The 26,145-nt window shown below is 46.8% G+C and overlaps 1 protein-coding gene across 2 annotated transcripts; it reads left to right on the top strand.

Annotated features, from left to right (window-relative positions):
- The first annotated feature begins 68 nt into the window (after positions 1-68).
- Positions 69-25,867, top strand: LOC146822455 (uncharacterized). Of its 2 annotated transcripts, XM_085613558.1 has the most exons (3): positions 77-184; positions 1,841-2,003; positions 23,623-25,867. In XM_085613558.1, exon 3 carries the CDS (start codon positions 24,041-24,043, stop codon positions 25,574-25,576), a length of 1,536 nt encoding a protein of 511 aa, XP_085469684.1. In that variant the 5' UTR covers positions 77-184; positions 1,841-2,003; positions 23,623-24,040; the 3' UTR covers positions 25,577-25,867. The 2 variants fall into 2 exon arrangements, with proteins under 2 accessions (XP_085469685.1, XP_085469684.1); XM_085613559.1 differs by lacking the exon at positions 1,841-2,003 and having other exon boundaries at positions 69-184.
- Positions 25,868-26,145: the final 278 nt, after the last annotated feature.

Raw genomic sequence — 26,145 nt, 5'->3', positions numbered from 1 at the left:
ACTACACTCACTTCCTCATAAGTCTGTAGCCAGGGTGTAGCGCATGCGCAGATCTGCATTCACTACCTCCGGAAGTGACGTCCTCGTTTGGCTGCAGCCAGTGAGTGTGACGCGCGTACGGTCCCGCTGCAGCCCCAGGGGCGCCTCGAAGCAGAGTCTTCATCTCCAAGCGCTGTGAGGCCTGGTGAGTCATGAGGCTGAGGAGGAGGAGCTCAGTCCACTAGCAGTTTACACTCAGCATCAAGCAGCGCCGAGGGTTATGGGGGCATGTATTCCACCCTGCACGGGGCAGATTTATATAGCTCGACCCGTTGCCATACATGCCAACATTTTAGAAGAGCAAAGTGGGAGATTTTTTCGAAAAAAATCGGGAGAATGGGGCCTTGAATCGGATTACTGCCATGTATGGGCTTTGGAAGTGTGCTGCTGCAGGATCCGACATTTGAAACGCAAATGCACGTTTTTCTTACCTTTCAGAAGCATGGAGCGCAGTGGCAGGCAGAGAGAGGGCGATGCAAGTGTTGTGCACTGGCCTGGCAGGTTGCTGGCAGTGCACGCACGAAGCCGACACCTCCCACCCTCCCCCCTCCCCCACCGTGTGTGGCAGCCCGGGCTGGGCACACACACAGCCGCCCCCGGGTACTTCGCAGGTCTTTTAAAGACCATTCGCTTGTTAATGGGGCTTCGTTGGTTTTTCACCCCTTCTAGAGCCCCTGCATCGCTGGAAGAATTAGCACGTTACACAATACCAAACCCTGTCACCTGAAACCCCGAGGAGTCGGGTTTCGGGATGCTTGAATCGGGAGGCGGGAGACTAGCCTTGAAATCGGTAGTCTCCCGCCTGAATCGGGAGGGTTGGCATGTCTGCGTTACATGAGCACCACTTACGTTACACAAGGGCACGTTTATTTGTTATAGACACCGTAAAATGAAGTGATTTGCCCAGAATCACAGGCTGCTGAGCCGACGCCGAGACTCGAACCAGAGTCTGCAGCTCTGGCCCTCATGCCACATCCGTGCCGAATTTGGCACCCTTACCACAGATGCAACAGAGGCCTCTGTCCCTTCTAATGACAGGAAGCACAGAAGCAAGGCCGTCTTTAGCGCTGGTGGCGCCCAGTGCGACAATGTTTGTTGGCGCCCCCTCAATGTCCACCTCCACCATGGATTCTCTCACCAGCACCCTTTAACAGTTCCATAACCACACTCTCTCAGATACATTGAATTAGTTATATAGCGCCATTATATAGCGCCACTCATACCAGTGTAGGGTGTCAGAGCACTTTGCATCACACACACATTACACAGAGACAATCAATCATACGTGTTTTAAATCAGAGTATAGGAAATGTTTACATAAGCCAAAGGACTAAAAGTGTAGGAGTCACATGTCATCCATACTGGTAGGCAGTAAAGTTTAAGAGTGCTTGGTGTGGAGAAGCACACACTCGAAAAAGAAACAGCATAGTTGGGAGTTTTGTTTAATAATAAGAATCGATTTCTAGTCAAATTAAACATTTTTGCAACATTAATCAATGTTCTAATGTATGCTTTGCAGTGTGTATGCTGTTCTGTAATGAAAGTTAATAGCTCACTGTTGAATATTAGGACTTTAAGTTATAAATTGCAAGTAACAAAAGGAGGTCTCTTTTAAAAGCAGTAACCTGCTGTTGTGTTCACATTATATGCACTCTGAAATCAACTTGGTACACATTCTTTGCAGCAGGCATATTAACCCTCTGCACTAACTTCACAGAGGTCAAAACCTCAACTATACAAAACCCTGATCTCTCTCCAGGAAGATAATTAATCACACAAGTTTTCTTGACATTTTTGTGAGGCCTGGCAATTTCCGGAGGAAAGAAACGCTGCAGCAGGTGCTTCAAAAACATAAACTTGCAAACACGGCGCCCCCAGGAAGCCAGCACCCGGTGCGGTGGCACTGGTCGCACCGCCCTAAAGCCGACCCTGCACAGAAGGAAGGAGCTCCAGGATGAGATCAGGTCAGCTCTGCAGCCTCGTGCAGCCAGACAGCGCTTTACGTGTCTGTGTTTCTTTTTTCTCTCTCTCTGGTTCTCTTCCATGTTTCCCCATCTCTGTGATCCACCCTTACTTATCCTACGAGCATTGATCCCACAGACCCTGTGTTTTGACTCCACCAAAGCCCTGGGTTTTACAAGCCACAGTTTGTTATGCATTTTTATAAACCATTCGTGAATTATGTATCTAGGTACTCAGAGCACTAGTCCTGAACAATCATTGACAAAGCCAATAGATTTCGCCTATGCAAAATCTATTGGCTTTGTCAATGTTTATTTGGACATGCTGCACAGCACTGCGGGCTGCTGTGAAATACAGCTTAAAGTAAAGTCAATCAATCAATCAATCATCGCATTTATATAGCGTGCTACTCACCCAGAGGGTCTCAAGGCGCTGGGGGAGGGGGGTCCGCTACTGCTCGAACAGCCAGGTCTGGAGTTGCTTCCTGAAGGCGAGGTGGTCCTGGGTCAGGCGGAGGTGGGTGGGGAGGGAGTTCCATGTCTTGGCGGCGAGGTAGGAGAAGGACCGTCCCCCTGTGGTGGCTCTTCGTATGCGGGGGACGGCGGCGAGGGCGTGGCTGGTCGATCGAAGCTGGCGTTTGGGAGCGTAGAAGTTGAGGCGGCTGTTGAGGTATCCGGGGCCTTGGTTGTGTAGGGCTTTGTGTGCGTGGGTGAGGAGACGGAAGGTGATTCTCTTGTTGACCGGGAGCCAGTGTAGGTCTCTCAGGTGTCCGGAGATGTGGCTGCGACGGGGGATGTCCAGGATGAGTCGTGCTGAGGCGTTATGGATCCGCTGGAGTCTCTTCTGGAGTTTGGCGGTGGTTCCGGCGTAGAGGGAGTTGCCGTAGTCCAGACGGCTGGTGACGAGGGCCTGGGTGACCGTCTTCCTGGTCTCGGTGGGGATCCACCGGAAGATCTTACGTAGCATGCGCAGGATGTTGAAGCACGACGAGGAGACGGCGTTGACTTGTCTGGTCATGGAGAGGGAGGAGTCCAGGATGAAGCCCAGGTTGCGTGCGTGGTCTGTTGGTTTGGGTGCGCTGCCTAGGGCGGGGGGCCACCAGGAGTCGTCCCAAGCGGCGGGTGAGGATCCCAGGATGAGGACTTCCGTCTTGTCCGAGTTCAGTTTCAGGCGGCTGTTCTTCATCCATTCGGCTACCTCTTTCATCCCTTTGTGAAGGTTGGCTCTGGCTGTGGCGGGGTCGTTGGTGAGGGAGAGGATCAGCTGGGTGTCGTCGGCGTATGAGATGATGTTGAGGTTGTGCTGGCGTGCGATGTCTGCGAGGGGGCTCATGTAGACGTTGAAGAGGGTTGGACTGAGCGAGGAGCCTTGAGGGACGCCGCAGATGACTTCAGTGGCTTCAGATCTGAACGGAGGGAGACGGACTCTCTGTGTCCTTCCGGCGAGGAAGGAGATGATCCACTCCAGTGCCTTCTCTTGGACTCCGACGTTGCTGAGGCGTTGTACTAGGGTACGGTGGCAGACAGTGTCGAAGGCCGCGGAGAGGTCGAGGAGGATGAGGGCCGCTGTTTCTCCGTTGTCGAGCAGCGCTCGGATGTCATCGGTGGCTGCGATCAGGGCGGTCTCGGTGCTGTGGTTGGCCCGGAAGCCAGACTGCGAGGGGTCGAGGGATCCGTTCGTCTCGAGGAAGGCGGCCAGCTGCTTGTTGACGGTCTTCTCGATGACTTTTGGGGGATTCGGGAGCAGCGAGATGGGGCGGTAGTTCTTGAGGTCGGTCGGGTCGGCCGATGGCTTCTTGAGTAGGGCGCTGAGTTCGGCGTGCTTCCAGCTCTCCGGGAAGGTGGCGGTGTCGAAGGAGGTGTTGATGATGTCCCGCAGGTGGGGTGCGATGACAGCGTCGGCTTTGTTGAAGACGTGGTGAGGGCAGGGGTCGGTCGGAGATCCGGAGTGGATGGAGTTCATGGTGCGGACGGTGTCTTCGGTGCTGATCGGAGTCCAGGCGCGGAGGGTGGTGGTGGGGGGCGGTGGTTCGGTCGTGGCGTTCGTCGGTTGAGTGCTGAAGCTGTTGTGTATGTCCGCGATCTTGTTGTGGAAGTAGGAGGCGAGGGAGTTGCAGAGGTCTTGCGAAGGGGTGATGTCGTTGTTTCCGGCGTTGGGGTTGGAGAGCTCTTTAACGATGTTGAAGAGTTCCTTGCTGTTGTGTGCGTTGTTGTCCAGTCGTTCCTTGAATGCAGTTTTCTTGGTGGCGTTGATCAGTGGGTGGTGTTTTCGGGTGGCGAGCTTGAGGGCAGTCATGTTGTCCGGTGTTGGGTCTCTGCGCCAGGTTCTCTCGAGGGCTCGGCAGTTCTTCTTGGAGCTCTTGAGTTCGTCGGTGAACCATGGGGCTTTCTTGCTGCCGGGTCTGCTAGGCGGGGTCCTCAGGGGGGCGAGCTCGTCTGCGCAGTCGCTGATCCACTTCGTGAGGTTGGTGGCCGCCTGGCTAGGGTTCGTTGTGCTGGTGGGAGGGTTCATGTTCAGGGAGGTCGTGAGCTGGTTGGCTGTGATCTTGTTCCAGCTCCTGCGTGCAGCCTGTTGCTGGTAGTGGTGGGTCGTGGTCCTTCCGAAGCTGAAGTGGACGCAGCTGTGGTCCGTCCAGTGGAGTCCGGTGGCGTGGCTGAAGGCGATGTCCTTGCTGGATGAGAAGACGGGGTCGAGTGTGTGTCCGGCGTAGTGGGTGGGAGTGGTCACCAGCTGCTTGAGTCCCAGGTTGGCGAGGTTGTCCAGCAGGGTGGTGGTGTTGCGGTCGTTGTTGTTCTCCAGGTGGAAGTTGAGGTCCCCTAGGAGGATGTAGTCAGCGGAGCAGAGGGCGTGCGGGCTGATGAAGTCGGCGATGTCTTCGCTGAATTGTGTGCGTTGTCCCGGGGGTCTGTAGATGAGGGTGCCTCTGAGGGTGGTCTTGGGGTTGATGTGGACCTGAAAGTGCAGGTGCTCGGCGGTTGCGAGGGTGTCGTCGGTGTTGGTTGTGATGCGGATGGTGTTCCTGTGGACGATGGCGATGCCTCCTCCGGTGTGGTTGATGCGGTCCTTTCGGATGATCTTGTAGCCGTCTGGGATGGCGATGGCGATGTCGGGCGCTGAAGAGGCGTTCATCCAGGTTTCCGTGAGGAAGGCGACGTCTGGTGAAGTAGTGTCGAGCAGGTTCCAGAGCTCGACGGCGTGTCTGTGGACGGAGCGGGTGTTGAGCAGGATGCACTTTAGGTGGCTGCTGCTGTTGCTCGTCGAGGTCTTGAGCACTGCTGGAGTGGTGCAGCTCGTATGCAGGTGAACTTGCAGGGGTTGCAGCAGAAGGGTCCGTGGGTGTGTCTCGGGGTGGCTCGGTAGCACCCCGGGATTCTGCCGGCGTTGAGTGCGTAGAGTTCGGTGGCGTCGTAGGTCCGGCGGGTGGGCTGGTGTCTGCGGGGGCCAGGGGTCCTGGCACTGGGCGCGGTCCAGGCGCGGACAGGCGCAGACGGGCTTACCTTTGGCGCACCTTCGGCGCTCAGTCGGTGCTCCCGCTGCGCGCGTCCGCTGCGCGGTCTCTGAGGGGGCGACATAAGAAGGGATCCGGGAGGGCGGGTCAGCTGGGAGGCTGGGTCGCGTCCACCAATCGTCTGGCGAGGGGGCGGGGCTGCAGGCAGGAAGCGGCGGGAAACGTGATCAGGCTGAGCGGGCGGCCCTGCGGCGGCTGGGGCGCTGCTATCGGCGGCGGTGAAGAACACACTCAGCAAGGAGCTCTGGAGCAGGAGCGTAGAGGAGCGAGGGGGCAACCAGGCCAGAGGCGCAGTGGTCGCTCCCCAGGTGCGTGCAGGGTCCCCTTAAGAAGGGATCCGGGAGGGCGGGTCAGCTGGGAGGCGGGGTCGCGTCCACCAATCGTCTGGCGAGGGGATGGGGCCGCAGGCAGGAAGCGGCGGGAAACGTGATCAGGCTGAGCAGGCGGCCCTGCGGTGGCTGGGGCGCTGCTATCGGCGGCGGTGAAGAACACACTCAGCAAGGAGCTCTGGAGCAGGAGCGTAGAGGAGCGAGGGGGCAACCAGGCCAGAGGCGCAGTGGTCATAAAACAAAGCGCTGTGACTCACCAGAGTTCACCGTGTCCTTGTACTTTGTTATTCTTTAAGACATACTGCACAGCAGCTTGCGTGCTTTGCATTATGTCTAAATAAGCATTGACAAAGCCAAATGCCTCTCATGTTATGCGAGAGCTATTTGGCTTTGTTAATGTTTTTTAGTGACTATGCAAGGAGCGTGGGCTGCAACATTACACCAGGGCTACCAACAACTGGGAAATTTGGGGATGATTTCGTAAACACAGTCACTAATTTAATTACAATACCACACAATCAATATTCCCTCTATTTTTGCTGCGCATGTAGACCAGGGCTTTAAGTGGGATGAAAAAACTAAGGGGTCTCTCAAAAAGCCTGACCAATGCATTTAAGGACGTGGCTTAAAAGCAATTAAGCTAGCTTATCATAGTGTGCCACCTGACTGATATTTTGCTTCTTCTGTCATTGCATCCAGATATATAATACAATTATCATTACACCTACAAAAAGCCAGGATTATTGGCATTGTCAATGGTTGTTCTTAGGCAATGGGTTTTCTGTCTTGGGTCAGACTAACATTATGTGATTCTCTGCAAATCAATGAATCTCCCCAGGCATATAAAAAAAAAAATCCGGTAAATCGCTCCAATACCTTTGGGTTGAGTTCACACTATGTAAAACTTGCTACATTTCTTTTCAAAATGCGGGGATGATGGTTTGCCTTTTGAAAGAATTTATGTTAAATGCATCCCATCACGGACGCTGTGATCAGTGGAGCAACTAGACCCGACCTTCGGGAGGGGGCTAACACTCCCACCCAGGGATAGCCCTAGCACGCATCGCACACTGTGCAACAGTCTTTTTTGGCGCCCCATCTCCTTCTTCTCCATGAATTCCATCACTACCACTCACCAACATCCAGGATCATCTGAAAGCACACGTTGTGCTTTTAAACGTCCTGCATTTCTTTTCTTAAAGCAGCACGGCTGCAGGGCTGATTGTGGGCCTTTTGAAAGTATTTATGTTAATCACAGCGTTCCATTCATGGACTGCATTTTGCATAAATACTTTCAAAAGGCAAACAATAAGCCACACAGCTGCGCTGTATTTAAAAAAGAAATGCATCAAGTTAAAAAAAACGCACTTGTTCTTTCAGATGATTCTGAAAGCACACCTCATGTTTGTAGACTTGTTGCATTTCTTTTCTAAATAGAGCCCAGCTGTAGGGTTGATTGTATGCCTTTTGAAAGTATTTGTTAAATGCAGCCCTTGACAGGCACTGTGATTGACATAAATACTTTCAAAACACCCACAATCATCCGAGCTCTAGTTAGAAAAGTAAGGCAGCAAGTACATCTTATGTTAATTAAACTTTTAGAGTGCAACAGCTACCCTGAGGTGTCCTGGCGCTATGCACTGCATAGCAGGAGAAATGATGTCACTGAGTAAACAGCCATGTTTTCAGCCCCCTTCTAAAAGAGAGGAGATCTGCTGAATTTCTCAAATGGAATGGCAGACCATTCCAGGCCGTAGATGCGCAGGCAATGAAATTCCTAGCTCCCCAACTGGCTTTTTAAAATATAGGGACTAGGACTTGTTTTGCTCCTGTGGACCGAAGAGTCCTTCCAGGAACATACCGTTTGAATCTTTGCCTCAGATGGTCGGGCCTATTCCATTGAGGGCTTAAAGGCCGTACAGAGGGCCTAAAGCGTACCCTTTGTTTCACAGGGAGCCAGTGTAGTTGTATTAGTTCTTTTTTGACTAAATGTAGGTGTTCCTGTCAACAACCTGGCCGCCGCGTTTTGTGCCATCTGAAGCCTGTTAATGTTCTGTTTTTGTGCGTTCAGACAGAGGCTGTTGCAATAATCCAGAAGTTGCCATAACAAGTGCGGTGACCACCGTCCTGAGACTTCCTTCTGGAAGATAACGCTTTATTCTTCTTATGATTCTGAGTATCAGAAAACAAGCTGACACCACCGTGCTTATGTGGTCACTAAACGTAAGTTTGTTATGCACGAACACCCACAGATTCTTTGCTTTCTGGATGGAAGCAGGGCAAATACCCAAATCTACTGGCCGCCAGTCTGGTGTCCATAGGTGTGGGTTATTCCCGAATATGATGACCTCTGTTTTGCTTGAATTTAGTTTCAAGCAGTTGGTCGACATCCACCCTGAGATGGCTTTCATACAATCATGAAAACGTGCCCCAGTTTCCTTTTCCTCCCCATCTCTAAGAGATAACACAATTTGAGTGTTGTCTGCATAGGAGGTGAGTTGGAAGCCAAATGATCTTATCAAACATGCCAGAGTTATCATGTACATATTAAAAAGTGTCTGGCTTAATGGTGAGCCCTGAGGCACCCCACAAGGGAGGGAAAACGGCTTTGACTCGTTGTTGTCCAGATCGACTGTTTGTGTTCTTTCAGATAGAAAGGACTGCAGGAGGTTCCAAGCAGCACCCTGAACCCCTGCTTCAGACAGCCAGTCCATCAGAACTTCATGATGGACAGTGTCAAAGGCCGCTGACAAATCTAGCATAATCAGTATTGCCTTACCACCACAGTCCAAGGCCTCCCTCACTTCCTCTGTAGATTTAATGAAGGCCAGCTCTGTGCTGTGTTTGCCATAAACCCGTATTGAGACGGGTCGAGTAGATTATTGGTTCGGAGAAATACACTGAGCTGGGTATTCATAGCTTTTTCAGCAATTTTTGCAAGAAGCGGAAGCTGTGAAATTGGCCTATAACTACTTGGGTCCTTAGGATCCAGAGTCATTTTTTTAAACAGGGGGAGGATAGAGGCCTTCTTCCAGTCCCTGGGAAATATGCCGGTGGTGAATATGGTGTTGAGGAAAGGGGTAAAAGCTGACCCTATGACTTCCGGGATTAATTTCAATGCAAACGCCGGACATGGGTCCATGGAAGACCCTGATCGAATAGAGTTCAAAAGTTTGATTGACTCTGATGTTTCTAGCAATGAGAATTTATCTAAAACTGGTGTAGGGTTGGGTCTATTAGGCTCTATTTTAGGTGGCTGCACTCTTTCACCTTTTTGGGCTAAAGTGAATGTAGAAAAAATACATTCCACCTATTGTTGGAAAAAAGGAGCCAATTTTTCGCACAATTCAGGACTACTTAAGCTCTTAGGAGCTGGTGTGGCAAGTTTAGTAATAGTTTTAAAGAGCTCTTTGAGATTGGACTTAGCTTGAGAAATTTGTTCTGTAAAGAATTTCCTTTTTGTTTCCATCAATAGTTCCTTATAGATTCCGAGACTGTGCTTATAAATTTCTCTATCCTTGCTTTTATACTCTTTCCTCCATGCCCGTTCTAATCTTTTACAGGCTGTTTTGGATTTTTTTAAATCATCTGAGTACCAGGGGGCTGTGGGTAGGGCCCGTTAGGAGTCCAATGTTTAACCGGAACTAATTTATTGCATGCTGCGTCTATCCAATCTGTATAGGCCGACGTAGCCTCATCCACCCCAAAGGGGAGAGGGCGCAAGGTTCTCTTCAGTGCCCCTTCTAATTCTAAACAATCTGCATTTTTCCAGGCTCTTTTTGCAATCTTCCTTATGGGTTCAGGTCTCGGTTGAAGGCATTTTGACGCTTTCAGTTCAAATAAAATGGCACTGTGATCATGCCAATGGGAGTACCACAGTGCAGGTCAGATTTGGATTATTAGAAACTGTCAGCATATTACAGGACTGTGTTTTATATGGAGAGCTCAGTGGGTTAATGCGCCGCCTCTAAAGAGTCTGTCAGCATATTACAGGATTGTATTTTATGTGGATATTTCAGTGTGTTAATGTGCTTCCTGCAGAGAGTCTGCCAGCATATTACAGGAATCTATTTTATATGCATAGCTCAGTGGGTTAATGCGCCTCTTGCAGAGAGCCTGCTGCATATTACAGGACTGTATTTTATACGGATAGCTCAGTGGGTTAATGCGCCTCCTGCAGAGTGTCTGGCAGCATATTACAGGACTGTATTTTATATGGAGAGTTCAGTGGTTTAATGCGCCTCCCACAGAGAGTCTGCCAGCATATTACAGGACTGTATTTTATATGGATAGCTCCGTGGGTTAATGCGCCTCTTGCAGAGAGTCTGCCAGCATATTATAGGACTGTATTTTATATGGATAGCCCAGTGGGTTAATGTGCCTCCTGCAGACAGCCTGTCAGCATATTACCAGCCCTGCCAAGTACCAGGCATCAGGCGTTAGAATTAGGCATTTTAATTCTGGTGTCCGCATCACTGCTTTAAAATGCATTCGGCACACATGCATAGCTCCCAGATACGGTAGAGAGTTCATGCAATGCTTAAAACAGCATTGTGCACCGCATATAATCTCTGCACTGCGCTCTGCAGGGCCTGCGAGACATCAATCCTGCCTGCGCTGACCTTGGAGGACTCGTTATAGTTACCAGCCACAGATATATGGTTTCTTTTCCTGCTGCTCCCTCGGTCAGGCCCCCCTCCCCCAGCCTCCCTGAAACAGACATGGGCACGGGCGGGGCTGCTAAATGAGGAAAGTCACTGAATGAGGCGATATTTCCTCTGGTCTTGGGCTGGCTCCTAAATGAGGAAAGTCACTGAATGAGGCGGTGTTTCCTCTGGTCTTGGGCGGGGCTGCTAAATGAGTAAAGTCACTGAATGAGGCAGTGTTTCCTCTGGTCCTGGGTGGGGCTGCTAAATGAGGAAAGTCACTGAATGAGGCGGTGTTTCCTCTGGTCTTGGGCAGGCTCCTAAATGAGGAAAGTCACAGAAAGAGGCAGTGTTTCCTCTGGTCCTGGGCGGGGCTGCTAAATGAGGAAAGTCACTGAATGAGGCGGTGTTTCCTCTGGTCTTGGGCGGGGCTGCTAAATGAGGAAAGTCACTAAATGAGGAAAGTCACTGAATGAGGCAGTGTTTCCTCTGGTCTTGGGCGGGGCTGCTAAATGAGGAAAGTCACTGAATGAGGCGGTGTTTCCTCTGGTCTCGTCTTTGGCTGGAGCAGAAAGCCATTCAGTGCAAGAAAAGGAATGAGATGTTAAGTGTGCTTGTTGTACATACTTAAAATATTCAAATATAGTTAGTGGCGCTGCCGCCTTCCAGCATAAGTCACTCCAGGAGGAAAACTGACTGACTCTGCGCCCACTCGAAAAAAACATAGAAATGCTGCAGTCCATTGTTGCACTCCATTGCTGCGGTCCATTGTTGCACTCCATTGTTGCACTCCATTGCTGCAGTCGTCCATTGCTGCAGTCGTCCATTGCTGCAGTCGTCCATTGCTGCAGTCGTCCATTGCTGCAGTCATCCATTGCTGCAGTCGTCCATTGCTGCGGTCCATATCTGCACTCCTTTGCTGCTGCACTCCATTGCTGCACTTCTTTGCTACACTCCATTGCTGCAGTCGTAAATTGCTGCACTCCATTGTTGCAGTCGTTCATTGCTGCAGTCCATTGCTGCACTCCACTGCTGCACTCCACTGCTGCGGTCCGTTGCTGCACTCCACTGCTGCAGTCCATTGCTGCTGCAGTCCATTGCTGCTGCAGTCCATTGCTGCTGCAGTCCATTGCTGCTGCAGTCCATTGCTGCTGCAGTCCATTGCTGCAGTCGTGCATGGCTGCAGTCAATTGCTGCGGTCGATTGCTGCACTCCATTGTTGCACTCCATTGCTGAATTCCATTGCTGCAGTCGTCCATTGCTGCAGTTGTCTATTGCTGCAGTCGTCCATTGCTGCACTCCATTGCGGCAGGCGTCCATTGCTGCGGTCCATTGCTGCAGTCCATATCTGCACTCAATTTCTGCAGGCGTCCATTGCTGCAGTCGTCCATTGCTGCACTCCATTGCGGCAGTCGTCCATTGCTTCAGTCCACTGCTGCGGTCCATTGCTGCACTCTGTTGCTGCGGTCCACTGCTGCAGTCCACTGCTGCAGTCCATTGCTGCACTCCATTGCTGCAGTCGTCCATTGCTGCAGTCCACAGCTGCAGCCCGTTGCTGCGGTCCGCCGCGGTCCACTCCTGCGGTCCACTGCTGCGGTCCATTGCTGCACTCCTTCATTGCTGCACTCCATTGCTGCACTCGTCCATTGCTGCACTCGTCCTCGTCCATTACTGCACTCGTCCACTGCTGCACTCCATTGTTGCACTCCATTGCTGCAGTCCACTGCTGAATTCCATATCTGCAGTCGTTCCTATCTGCAGTCGTCCATTGCTGCAGTCGTCCATTGCTGCAGTCGTCCATTGCTGCAGTCTAATGCTGCAGTCTAATGCTGCAGTCGTCTATTGCTGCACTCCATTGCTGCAGTCTTCCATTGCGGCACTCCTTTGCTGCGGTCTATTGCTGCAGTCTAACATTGCTGCAGTCTTCCATTGCTGCAGTCTTCCATTGCTGCAGTCTTTCATTGCTGCACTCCATTGCTGCACTCCATTGCTCTCTTTTTATCAGAGGGTGATGTCAGAAGCAAGATGGTTGTTAAAATGTGTTCAAGATCAAACTGGAATCATAGTTTAAAGATCTCCAAAGGGACTGGGGTGCTTGTTTCAACATGTGGGCTTGATGGGGCAAAGGAAGGTGGATAAGACTATTGGTAATAATCCATCGGGGTTGACTGTTACATTTACTATTGCGAATCTGTTAAGGAGCGCCTATCACCAAGACCCAGCACTATATAAATTGGAATACAAATACAGTGATTGCGTTTTATTTTAATTTTATCAAAATAAGATTTACTGTCCCACTTTCACATAAAATAAATGTTGTCTGCTACAGCTTCATTTTCTTTATCTTGTGTGCGTTTGCTTACGGGAGAGGGGGTGTAGTTTCTCTTGCCTGTCAGTTGCGTGAATTCAGAGGAGGCCGCATGCTGTCACTGCTGCCTGGCCCTGGCGTGTAAAGATGGACTCATTTCTGTGGTGCTTCCTTTTTGGTTTATAGCTATAATGGAGTATAATTAACTACGTATCTCTGGAATCGCCAGGGCTCATCTCTGCAGTTATTTTTCGGCTTTAATCCTCTGCGCCATTTCTTGGCCAGAGGCAACAATTGTCTCATTTGTTTATTAACCTAATTCTAGCAGGGAGACATATAGTGTGCACTCTGTCAACATGTGGACAGGCTACTCAGTGTTGCTTCTCGTCTAAATGCTGTTATGTTTGACTTTGTGTTTGTTGTGGGAAGTATGGCACGCATCTGATGCCTTGGGCAATATTTTATTAAAAATCAAGTATTAAAAGAACTGGGGTGGGGATATCTTGTTGGAGGCTGGGCATCTGCTGTGGCGCATTCCTGCAGCGTCACTCAGATCTATGTTTACATGGAGCTTCCAGTAATGGGTTTCCACTCTGTCTCATGTTGCGCTGCTGGTAGCCTCCCCGCACATTCATACGTGGGTCAGAGGGGCATCTGTTCATTGTCATGAGACTCGGGCGTCCGTGGCAGGAATTCCAAGGCACGTCACTCATTCTGCCAGACTGAGAAGCTGCTTGTTGACATCATTCTCCAGCGTTTCACTTCCTCGAGGGCTTTCACTGACCTTCCACATGACACATTCCAAAAATGCGCAGAAACACAAACCTGCACCGGGGACATTTTTGGATTCCTCTTCTTTGCATAAACCAGTACATTTCAAAATCTAAGTATTTTTAGTGTGTGTGTGTTTTAATTTTTCATATACACTGGACAAAACAAGACACACACCACTGTGAGGACTAGCGTGCTGTGAGGACCGGTCCCCATAGCGTTTGCATGTGTGCGTGTGCTAATTACAGCACCCTCTTAACACGTTTTGTGCAATCAGCCTCTCACTAGCAGGAAAACAATAGTCTTGGAAATGAATCGGAGCTGCTATGGAAACAAGCCTTATTCTTGGAGACCTGCAAATTTATTTATTTACTTGGGTGTATGGACCACCTGGCACAGCTGCATTCACCCCTGCTTATATTAATAACTGACACGGTTAACGTCCATTTGCTTTACCTCAAGGTCTGAAGCTTCCTCTCTGAGTCAATCAGCTGTCATTATAAGGAATTCCTATCTGTGTTTTTTTTAAACAACATGTGATTCAATCATTCTGTGGAATGGTTTTGTTAATATGAGGCATTCATCTCTTTGGGTGCTGTACACAACTGGACCATGTAGAAGGCAGAACTACTTATTGTGGTAAAGGAATTTGCAACAGATTATAATAGAACACATTTGCTGATATATTTAGAATGTGTGAATGCTTTGTGAATAATTTAAGGTATAAACTACCCCCTGGTTTACGTTATAAGGATATTGCAAGATAAAGTCATGGACCTCCCAGTGACTTGCCATATACTGTTTACATATGGTAGGGATATTTTATTTATGTTACAGTTCTTGGTCATGCACTCCATCTTCTTTCCCTCAGTGCTCTTTTAAACTTTTGTGGCACCTTTTTAATGAAAAATGTGAGCTCTTTAGTATTAACAATCAGTTGTTTTGCACTTGTAGCCAAAATGTTATGTAGCTTAAGGATCAAAACCGTGTTTATGATGTCTGGTAACACCTAGATATATTCATGTTGTCGTCTAGCAACTCAAGTAGTGCAGTAAGTAAACGCGTTGGAGAGACGTCTAGACATCAGCTGCTGCTGCAGGACCGATGGACAGCAGATGAGTATACTGTGCGTGGGTTGTCTGCCTGCACTGACCACTGGGCTCATCTGGCTGCAGTTTGGGGGCCAGGGCTCCAGGCACATGGTCCCCTCTCCATTCCCAGCCACCAAAGGCTGAGATGTGCTTGCATACCCTTCCCCTGAACCGCGCAGTTATCTGGAGGCCGTGAACGGCTGTTAAAAGCCTGACTGGGGCAGTCAAGTGTGAAAATACCAAGCGCTGTTCCCAAAGAATTTCATTTTCCCTCGGCATAAAATGCACAGGAGAAATCGCGAGATTGTACAGCAAATAAATGCAGGGTGGCATCGAAACACAATACGTGTGTTTTTTTTACTTAATTTGAAAAGCCTTGGAGACTTTCTAAAAATGGTCCCCTTTTGGATGCGCGGGCAGTTGTGGCTTTTTCTATTGCAGAAAAAAAACCTCAGCACAACATCTGTGTTTGAATTTACAGACCGTTTTCCGCATGTTCTTACGCTTTTAAAAATGTTCCATTACCTCGAGTTGTGTGATTACGCCCTTACTCATTCCTTAATCTGTCCCTCCGAAAAAAAAAACCAACATGACGTCTTTAATTCTCAGTCATATGAGGAACCTACATTCTCCCACAAGCATAAAAATTCTCATGAAATCTTTATTTTACGGCACAGACTTCTGTGGATTTGGCTAATGTGAATTATGGTTAGCTAAAGGAAAACAGATGCTGAGTTTACTCACATATCTATATTGGTTGATGTGCATAGAATGTAATTCTCTTTTGTAAATTAAGTGTTATTTTCAAACAGTTGAATTCCTATTTTAGACTTTGAATTGACACGTTGCCCACGCTCCGAGACCGAGGAATTCAGAATAGTGGTAAACGTGTGCTATTTATAAGTTATCCCGTTCACACATCCAAATATCCCTCTGGTGTTGTAAGCTTGCATCCAATAAATACTCTAATTTTTTTGGGTATGAAGGAAGCATTTCTCCTCTGCCTTTAAGATTTTTGGGAGTTACCACTAGGGTTGTTGGAGAGAGGCGTTGGCTGCACTCTTTTGACGCAGACGCTAGCTTCCTGTACGGTCTCACCCATTACTGAATGTTGGTACCGGAATTAATATAACCGGTGGTATCACCAAGCCCAAGGGATAGTACTCAGCCTGACGTGAGTAAGACATCACACTGGCAAGGACGCATGCAGGCTGAAACATGTTGACAAAATGATGTGAAGGACACATTGCACGTCCCATATTTCACATCCACCATTTTTAATCTTACCCTATACATTATTTGAATAAATTGCACCACATGACAAAGAGGTCATTTTAAATGTTCTATTCTGCACAAACTAGATCCTAACCAGTTTTTGAGGGTCCCCTCCTGGTGGAGGCCAACAAAAGACCCGATGATGCTAACAGCCATTATTACACCAATGGCAACAAACATAGCAATGGCGGATAATGGCTGTTGAGGGTCTTCTACATATTTGTGCCAGATCCTTTGAGGCCACTTGGGCTCCACTCTTCTTTAGGACTCGCTAGAGTCAGCGCATGCGCTGCACTGGCGAGAAATTTAGTAGCTGGTTTAAAGGTGCCACCCAGGCCGGCCACCAGCTTGCTATTACGCGCATAAGCTCGCGCGAGAAGTGCACAGCTGCCATTTGGCTTCTTTCAGCACGCGCGTGAATGCCCTCCCCTACCCCTTCCCTTCTCCCACTCCCTCCTCTTCAGCTTCATGCTAATCGCGGCACCCGTGCTTTACTTTTAACATTAAATTCAGCCACTGGATGCGAGTCTAATTCTCTGTCCTGTTTAACCCAAAGGATCACACACAAAAAAATGTTTAATGGAAAAAATATAATAGAAAAATATAGAATAGAAAATGGAAAAAAACTTCTGTTTCTTTACTTTTGCTATAATCGCGGCATCCGCGCTTTACTTTTAACATTAAAATTAAAGCGCTGATGCTGCGATCTGAAAAATCCCTAGCATTGCTTCTCTCTCTGAGTAGTTTTACGGTGTCTTCGATCATGCTCCACATGTGGTAAAAAAAAGAATCACAAAGCCTGCACTCACCTGCGACTGTGTGAGTCTGTTAACAGCCAAGCTGTGCACTTATCTGTTTGTCTCTGTGAAGACATGTAACGTTGGGAGTAGTTTGGTTGCCTTTACTGAGGTGTTACGCCTCTCCTGAAATTAGTCTCTGTGCTAAATCAGGGTAAGAGGGTGGTTTCAACAGGCAGATAGAGCACCCTGCCATTTCGTAAATTGTATTTTTTTTAATTTTGAAAAGCATCTTTTGTCTGCTAGCTTTTGATATGTGAATTTAGAAGATACAGTGCACCAATTTGGCACCTAAAGGAATTAGACATTTTTAGGTCTCGCCTGAGACAGCGCTTTAGCGCTGCTCTGGCGAGACTTATAGTAAGCGAGTTTTGGAAGTGGAAACGAGTGCATTTCAGGCCGCCAACTACAGTGCATGTGCTCCGGGCGCGCGCACCATTTGGCAGCCTGAAAGCACTCGTTTTCTTTCACTTTCGCGGCCGCTTTGATGTTTGATCGCGATCGCTATCACTTTCACATTCGCGGCCGCACGGCCGCCTCCCTTCCTCCCTCCATGAATGCCAGAAACTCATAAATGTTATATAGCGCAAACTCAAACCTATTTTATTAAGGCATCACGTGCACTCTGGTGCTAAATTTACACCGGTGACTAACGGAACGCGCTGATGTTTAAATGCATTTGTAATGCTGCAGCAGCACATTTGCTTTGCCATTTACAGCTAAAACAAACATTGTCATTGCCAATAGGTCTCGTTGGTTTTGTGTTTATTAAGCTGTACTCTCTGCATGTGCGCTACGAATGAAGCATGTGTTGGCAAGGGTGGCACCAGATGCTCCTCACGCCTCCTTCCCGGGTGCTGAGTCAAGACTCCTATCTCCTTTCAAGGCTCGAGGACAAAAGGGAGGGACAGCGTGTGCAGCAGCAGCAGGGAAAGCTTCCCTCCCCCAGAGATTCCCGAGGGAAGCCTCCGGGCCTCCCAGACCCCACCCCTCAGGACAAAGAACTCTCACTTGTCAAAAGGGCCTGTATGGGGTGCGGTGACATCAAACGGACAAAACCAAACGTGTGCGCGTTCATTCACAGCACACGATCTCACCTCGCTCCAAGCCTTCACTAATGCGTTCCTATTTATGTAGCGCTTTCCACAGCTGAGGCGAGGCATAAGGCGCTTGCTTTAAAATAAAGTGCCATATTCACTAGAGATGGCAGCTGCCTCTCACGCCAGAGCATGTACCTTCTGTAAGTGCCTCTGACTGGAAAAAAAGTGCTCCACAGGAATACATGGTAGGGCACGGAACCCACCCTTTCCCTGAATACAAAATTGGGCTACGAAGCATATAATGCCGTTGGAGACTCCATTACGTGAAATAAACACTTTTGTAGAAAGTCTACCCCGGAGTAAACAACGCCAAGTTCTGAAGGAAGACAACTTCTCACTGAAAAAATGTTTGAGAGTTTATTTTTTTGCAGTTTTCTTATATAGCGTGAACTCGACCCGAAGGTATCAGGGCGCTTTACATGAGCATCAGTTGTAGGACACATTTGTTTTTTTTGGTACGGGGAGATTAATTGATTTACCCAGAATCACAGGATGTTTGCGCCGACACCAATCTCAAACCCAGTTCGCCAACTTCAAAGTCGCCCGCTGTAGCCATTAAGTCACATCCTCATGATTGGCAGGTCCAAAATGTTTAACAAAAGACTTTAGCACTGACAGGTTTCCCCTACCTCAACCGCTTACCCCTTCAACACAACTTCTCACAACCCTAGAGGTTACAACAGAAACCTAGAACTACAACAAGCATTTGCAATGCAATAGGTCTCGCATTTATACGAGTTTGAGCTATTGGCATTGTAAATGACAGTGCCTTTTATTTATGTTTTAAAAAACCAAACTTAAATAAAAAGCATTGTCATTTACAATGCCAATAGCTCAAACTCGTATAAATGCGAGGCCTATTGCATTGCAAATGCTTGTTTTGTGGGTGATCCTTTGGGTTAAACAGGACAGAGAATAAGACTCGCATCCAGTGGCTGAATTACACAGCTTGTAACCAGGAAACCGGTGTTCAATCTAGTCTTTCCTGCTTAAACAATTTACTTTGTCATTCTGCCTTTTCCTTGATTATTACATCTGAGAGCTCCTTGAAATAATTTTGGCTCAGGGTGTGTGCTGTACAAGCGTCTCTCTTGTTGATGGTTTAATAGACTTTGATGTTGCTTCATCTCTAATAATAATGTAGGTGAAATGTAAGTGGGTACATGACAGCCGACTTGCCTCTTGGTTCACTAATGCTATTGTAGCAAGGCGGCTTAATAATGTTTCTTAGTTCCTTAGTTTTTAACTGCCAGTCAGAGTGATTTATTTTTTTTATTTCGGATTAAAGTGGTACGCTTCCGCACAGTAAGACATGCACATTTAAGTTAGGGGCTGTCCTCATCATATTTTTACAAGACGGACTAAACACAGTGCTTGGATCTAAAAAAACAACCAGAACCTTTCTCTGGGTTCGCTTTCCCTTGCACCTGGTTCAACTAGATCAGTGGGCTGCAGAGACAGTAGGGAGATGCTCATGGCTGGAGATCCACCTGAACTCATGGCTCTTGCTTTGGGCACGAATGGCTCACCTTCTCCATGCTGACCTGCCTCTTTGCGAACTGACTGCGCAATAGCAATGGGGCCATGGCCAAGATCTCCTAATTCCTATATGCCTATGCGGGCTGCTCTGTGTTCTGCAGTACAGGAACACTGTCACACATCAGGTGGGTATATGAAAAATCCAGAGACTGCTGTCCCCAGCCCTAGTGGAATTGGGACAAGAATCCTTGGTGGTGAAGGCACATTGGCGCAAGACCACCACCAACAATTTTGCAGTTAGCTGCACACGCCCTCTGTATGTTTTAATTCACAGTGCAGGTTACTCTCTCACAATGAAAGTCCAGAACTGCTCTGTGAAATAAGCCAGCCTCCTGCCATCCTCCACCTCCCATCAAAACAGCAGCACAAAGTTCATTCACTAGTACAAAAAAATAAAATAAACCCACACTGACCTCCAAGCTTTTTTGGTTCCCACCCACTGCGGGCATTATTCAATGGTCAAGCCGGGTTGGTGGGGTACGTCGGGACGGGTGCGGCACATAACTAGGCTGCGACACTGGACCCACCTACCTTTAACTCCCCTAACCCCGCATCCCTCCACTGGTACATTGATATAAGTAGTGAGGAGTGCACAGTTTAACAAGCATTGGCATAGCCAATACGTCTCGCCTTTGGGATGTTATAAGTGTTTAGTTATCCAGCACAATAGCCTTGGTGCAAAAACATCAACTGTTGCATGGCTAAACACTTATAAGGTCCCAAAGGCGAGACCTATTGGCTTTGCCAATGCTTGTTGATTTAGTGATATATATCCAGAAGCTGAGTGGGGCCCCCAGAACGCTTCTACTTCCCCCCCCTTTTGATATATAAGCAGTATTATCACAGCCAAATTTGCACGACCTTTGAAACGAGGGTCTTAGTCAGCCCCACTGGTGTTCGAACCTTTTGACCTCTGAAGTATGCTCCGTTCTCTGAAGTGGGCTCTTATACCTCACTGGTTTGTTAAAAACTCAACTTTGTAAAATGAACCCTCTGTAGAGTTGTCATACGCTAAATCCCTTCCAGTTCCAGGAGTCGGGTACTTTTCTATTAGTGGCGAGCCGTGTGTGACACTTGAGGAGGAAGGAATAACCAGCACTCTTGGCAGGCAGCTTGCCTTCTCAAAATGCTTGTATCTTTAATAAGACAATAATCTAGTCATTCAATACATATCAATAACACATGCTTTCCTAGCTAGAGCATTTTTTTTAATTATAAAAGTGAGTTTAATTTTGGATATGATTATTAGCATCAAAACGATGCCTGCTCTTCTTGTGAAGCATAGTGATAATGCTTTCTAATTGTTTATAAATTAGGGTCATCCAACGCAGGTAGACCAGGGCCTGATTATACACCCATTCTGGTTCCCATTTTCATTAACACATGTAAATAAGATTCAGGTGGATATTGTGACATCCTGACATGGCTCCACTCTCAGTCTTTACTGACCAGGTAGGTTTACATGATGGCTCATGTCATTGAGAATGCGATTCACCAGCGCTGGGTTTTTCTTTTACAATGTCGTTCCTTTGAAGCAATCCCCTTTCTCCCCGGAGCACTTTCTTTGTCTCCTTCACCTAAAGCACTCTGCTTGCCTTACCTTTCCCTACTCTAAGGCACTAGCCTCTGCCCCCTCTCCTAGGCCCACCAAGACACTCTATGCACCCCTATCACCTAGGGTGACCAACTGACATGGGTGTAAATTTAGGACAATTAGAGTAAAAATTCAGGACAAACTGTAAAAATTCAGGACACTTCTTTGCTACCTCCTAATGGGTTCATGCAGAGATACCTCACTTTGATTTTTCGCAGCTGTATGTGCTCACTGTATCCCTGCAATATGCTAGCTCTCACCAGTCATCTTCGCTCCCACTGTGTGTCCACTGCATGGGCCCCCAGCCTCTGTGCCTTGACGGGTGTTCATCCTCCTCTTCTTACCTTATGCCTGGTTGATACTCCGTGCTCCAATGTGTGTCCACCCCCCATATGCACCTCCTTTGGTTTATGTATCGCTGCCTTCATAACCTATAATTCCTGTGTCTGCTTCAGCTCACATTGTTTACTGTAGCCCTGCTCCCCATGCCTATGTATTCAGTGCATCCCCAGGGTTCTGCCTCCATTCTCATCCTATCATTACAACCTCCGGCTATGTTTCATTAGTCTGTGCACAAACCTACTAGTTACAACCTGGAATTGTCTCTTTATTCTGCTCGTTGTGGGCCCCTGGGGATAATCGCACCAGATTCATAGCAGCCACCCAACAGGGTGTTAAAAACCAGGTAAAATTAGAACCATCATACTGCCTAACGCTATTAAATACCCACAAATAAATAAATCGGGTGACTTATTCTCTTCAGTTCAATATGTCCATACCCAGCATTTCCCTTTATGTAATAAAGCATTCTCGTTGTGTCCTTAATAACTGCATAGTATTCATTTTCTAAAACAAATCCAGGATTGCTTTAAACTGTTTCTCAGTAGGCCCCATACACCAGAAACACAATCAATACGCTTGCTTATTAATTAATTGTAAAACACACAATTGCCATCACATCCATCCACTGCTAAACGCATAAGTAAAACATATTGATATTTACACCAATAGCTCCAACTCTAAAAAATGCGCGACCTATTGCATTACAAATGCTTGTTCTTTCTTGATGTTGTGCAGCATTAGCAAAGCCTATATGTCTAAAAGGTGAAACTTCTTGACTTTGCCAAATTGTGTTTTTTATGGTTGTAAACCTCCTGTTCCTTGTGTAGATCTGGTCAGAGCCTCATCTCTGGAGTTACACTATGTGAAAGATGCTCAGATTATTGTCCGGGTCCCATCACGGGCTCTCTGATAGTATACAGGACACCCTTGCAGCAATTGATTATATTTTCTGCCGTTATTGTGATGCTTTATGTTGTGTGGTCCATTCATTGGAAAAGTTTCTGTTAGACCTGACTTTTTACTTGCCTCCCTCCATTTTCTGTGCTAGTTTTTGCTGGTTTGAGGACTCTGCACCCACTACCACTGCTAAAGTGTCAGTGCTTTTTCCCCTAAACATGGTAACATGAGCTCATACTCACTTGGCATATTTAATTTGCATGCAAGTCCCTGGTAAAGTGCACTACATGTGCCCAGGGCCTGCTAATTATTTGCTACTAGTGGGCTGCAGCACTGACCGTGCCACCCACATATGCAGCCTTAAACCATGTCTCGGGCCTGCCACTGCAGTGCCTGTGTGTGAAGTTTACTGCCACTTCGACTTGGCATTTAAAGCTACTTGCCAAGACTAAAACTCCCCTTTTATTACATATAAGTCGCCCCTAAGGAAGGCCCTTGGTAACCCAAAGTGCGGGACGCTATGTGAGTAAAAGGCAGAAACAATACTTCTATGTTTTACATGTCCTGGTAGTGACAAACAGCTAAATTACTTTTTCACTGCTGTAAGGCCTACTCCCCTCATTGGATAGACCTGGGAATGCCTTAGAATACCTTTTAAGCTGTAATTCCTGATTGGAAAGGAGTAGCCGTTTCATGTTTCATATCTTTGCAATGGTAATGATAAATCCTCTTTACTGGTAAAGTCGGATTTAACATTACTATTTTAGAAAAGCTACTTTTAGAAAGTGGACTTTTCTCTGCTTGTACTTCTCTTTGTGCCTTACACCCTGTCTCTAATACACGTCTGGCCTAGGTGACCGACCCCTTTGTGTATTCCCTCTAGAGAGCTACAGACACTGCAAGGGTTGGGTGTGATTTAGCACTTATCTGCATCCATCTGCATCCCGATGGGTCTTTCTGGGCAGATGGGCGGAAGGGGCCCACTCTTACCCTTCACACGGTAGTAGACTGTCCCCATACAAAGGAATGATAACTCCCTTTGGGAGTCTGGAATGAGTGCTGGGATTGGAAGAGATACTAGTGCACTTCAAAACCACTCTTTGAAGTTTCCCTCACATCAAAGGCACATTTGGACGTAAATGCTGAGTCTCTGGCCCCATCAAATCCGACACTTATGGATCTATACAGAACCGCTGACAAAAGACTCAACTGGAGTCTTGGTTTCTCCTTGAGTCCACATAGGAGGGCGTCAATGATGGATCATATGCCCTTGCTCTGCCTATTGCATTGGAAGCGTAATCTAGAATTTCTACAGCGCACTTGTCTATGTAGTCAATTAAATCTCTCATTAAATGCATATAGATTTTCGTGATGGACCCACCATTTAAGCTTATCCAGTGGTTTTTTAATTTTTTTCCCAACAGGTGAAATAAATGCAGTAAAGAACAAAAAAGGTGAAGGCATTAAACATCTCTCGTGTAGGAAGTGATGTAAAAACAGTACACTTTGAAAATTCTTCCCTTGAAGGCTAATGCCTCGCCAAAGTCTGTTTCTACAGCGGAAAACCCAAACTGCCCAATGTGGTCTGTACTTGGCTCTTGGGGATCACCTGGTATACATTGACAAAATAACACACTGACATACTGAAGCAAGTCTGAGAAGGTTCTCATTACGAAGGAAGAGCTAACCTGGATCAGAAAGAACACACAGAAGATAAACCGTATGAATATCTAGAAAGTGACAACACATTTATTAGGGAGAGAAAAAGCAAGTTCAACATCAGAAAATCTTACTGGAGAAGAACCATATTGATTGGCTGACTGTGGAAAAGTTTTCTTTGCAATGAAAGACCTAATGCAGCATCAGAGTGTCCACGTAGAGGAGAAACCATATAAATGTACAGAATGTAATAAAGTGTTCCATAGGAAGAAGAATCTAAGGCAGCATTACAAAATCCACACTGGAGAGAAACCATATAAATGTATTGACTGTAATAAAGTGTTCATAAGGAAGAAGAACCTAAAGCAGCATCAACAAATGCATACCGGGGAGAAACCGTATAAATGTATAGAATGTGACAAAGCATTTGTAATGAATGGGCAACTAAAACGACATCACAAAATCCACACTGGGGAGAAACCATATAAATGTACAGAATGTGATAGGGCATTTATAACACTTGGAGAGCTAAAGCAACACCATCAAATCCACACTGGGGAGAAACCATATAAATGTACAGAATGTGAAAGAGCATTTACAAGAAATGGAGAGCTAAAGCTACATCAGAAAATCCACACTGGGGAGAAACCATATAAATGTACAGAGTGTGACAAAGCATTTATAAGAAATGGAACGCTAATGCGACATCAGAAAATCCACACTGGGGAGAAACCATATCAATGTACAGAATGTGACAAATCATTTATATCAAATGGAGAGCTAACGCTACATCAGAAAATCCACACTGGGAAGAAACCATATAAATGTACAGAATGTGACAAAGCATTTATAGCAAATGGAAAGCTAAAGCTACATCAGAAAATCCACACTGGGGAGAAACCATATAAATGTACAGAATGTGACAAAGCATTTATAAACACTCCAGAGCTAAAGCGACATCACAAAATCCACACTGGGGAGAAACCATACCAATGTACAGAATGTGACAAGGGATTTATAATGAATGGATCGCTAAAGCTACATCAGAAAATCCACACTGGGGAGAAACCATACCAATGTACAGAATGTGACAAAGCATTTTTAAGTAATGGAGAACTAAAGCGACATCAGAAAATCCACACTGGGGAGAAACCTTACCAATGTACAGAATGTGACCACGCATTCATTAGAAAGTCACATCTAATGGAACATCAGAAAGTCCACACTGGGGAGAAACCATATCAATGTACAGAATGTGAAAAAGCATTTATAAACACTCCAGAGCTAAAGCGACATCAGAAAATCCACACTGGGGAGAAACCATACCAATGTACAGAATGTGACAAGGGATTTATAATAAATGGAGAGTTAAAGCTACATCAGAAAATCCACACTGGGGAGAAACCATACCAATGTACAGAATGTGACAAAGCATTTTTAAGAAATGGAGAACTAAAGCGACATCAGAAAATCCACACTGGGGAGAAACCTTACCAATGTACAGAATGTGACCACGCATTCATTAGAAAGGCACATCTAATGGAACATCAGAAAGTCCACACTGGGGAGAAACCATATCAATGTACAGAATGTGAAAAAGCATTTAGAAAAAACATATCGCTGAATCGACATCGAGATATCCACTCTGGGGAGAAACTATATGAATGCAATGAATGTGACAAAGCATTTATAACCACTGGAGAGCTGAAGCAACATTAGAAAATCCCCACTGGAGAGAGACCATTCAACTGCACTGAATGTGAGAAGGAATTTATTAGAAAGTCTCATCTTATGCAACATCAGATAGTCCACGTAGGAGAGAAACCCTATGAATGTACATAATGCAAAAAGACCTTTATTACTAGGCAAAGATAAATACTACATCTGAAATTCCACACTGGTGAGAAACGATATGGCTGTACTGAATGTGACTTAGCAGTTATTACAAAGCAAAGTTTAACAATACATCAGAATGTTCCCACATTAAAGAAACCATATAATTGTACAAAATGTGACATAGCATTTATTCCAAATGGAGGGTGACCATTCAACTGCACCGCATGTGACCAGGTATTTATTATAAAGGGAGAGTTAAAGCAATATCAGCGTCCACGCTGGGGAGAAACCACATGAATTTACAGAATGTAACAAGGGATTTATTACAAAGCAAAATGTAATACAAAATCAGGAAGTTCACACATGGGAGAAAATATATGTATGTACTGAATACCACAAAGCATTGATAATATATGGAAAACTGAAGCGAAATCTGAAAATCTACAAGGCAA

Source organism: Triturus cristatus, chromosome 6 (genome assembly GCF_964204655.1).
Source record: "Triturus cristatus chromosome 6, aTriCri1.1, whole genome shotgun sequence".
NCBI classification, from domain to species: Eukaryota; Metazoa; Chordata; class Amphibia; order Caudata; family Salamandridae; genus Triturus; species Triturus cristatus.
This window is presented reverse-complemented; position numbering and strand designations above follow the sequence as displayed.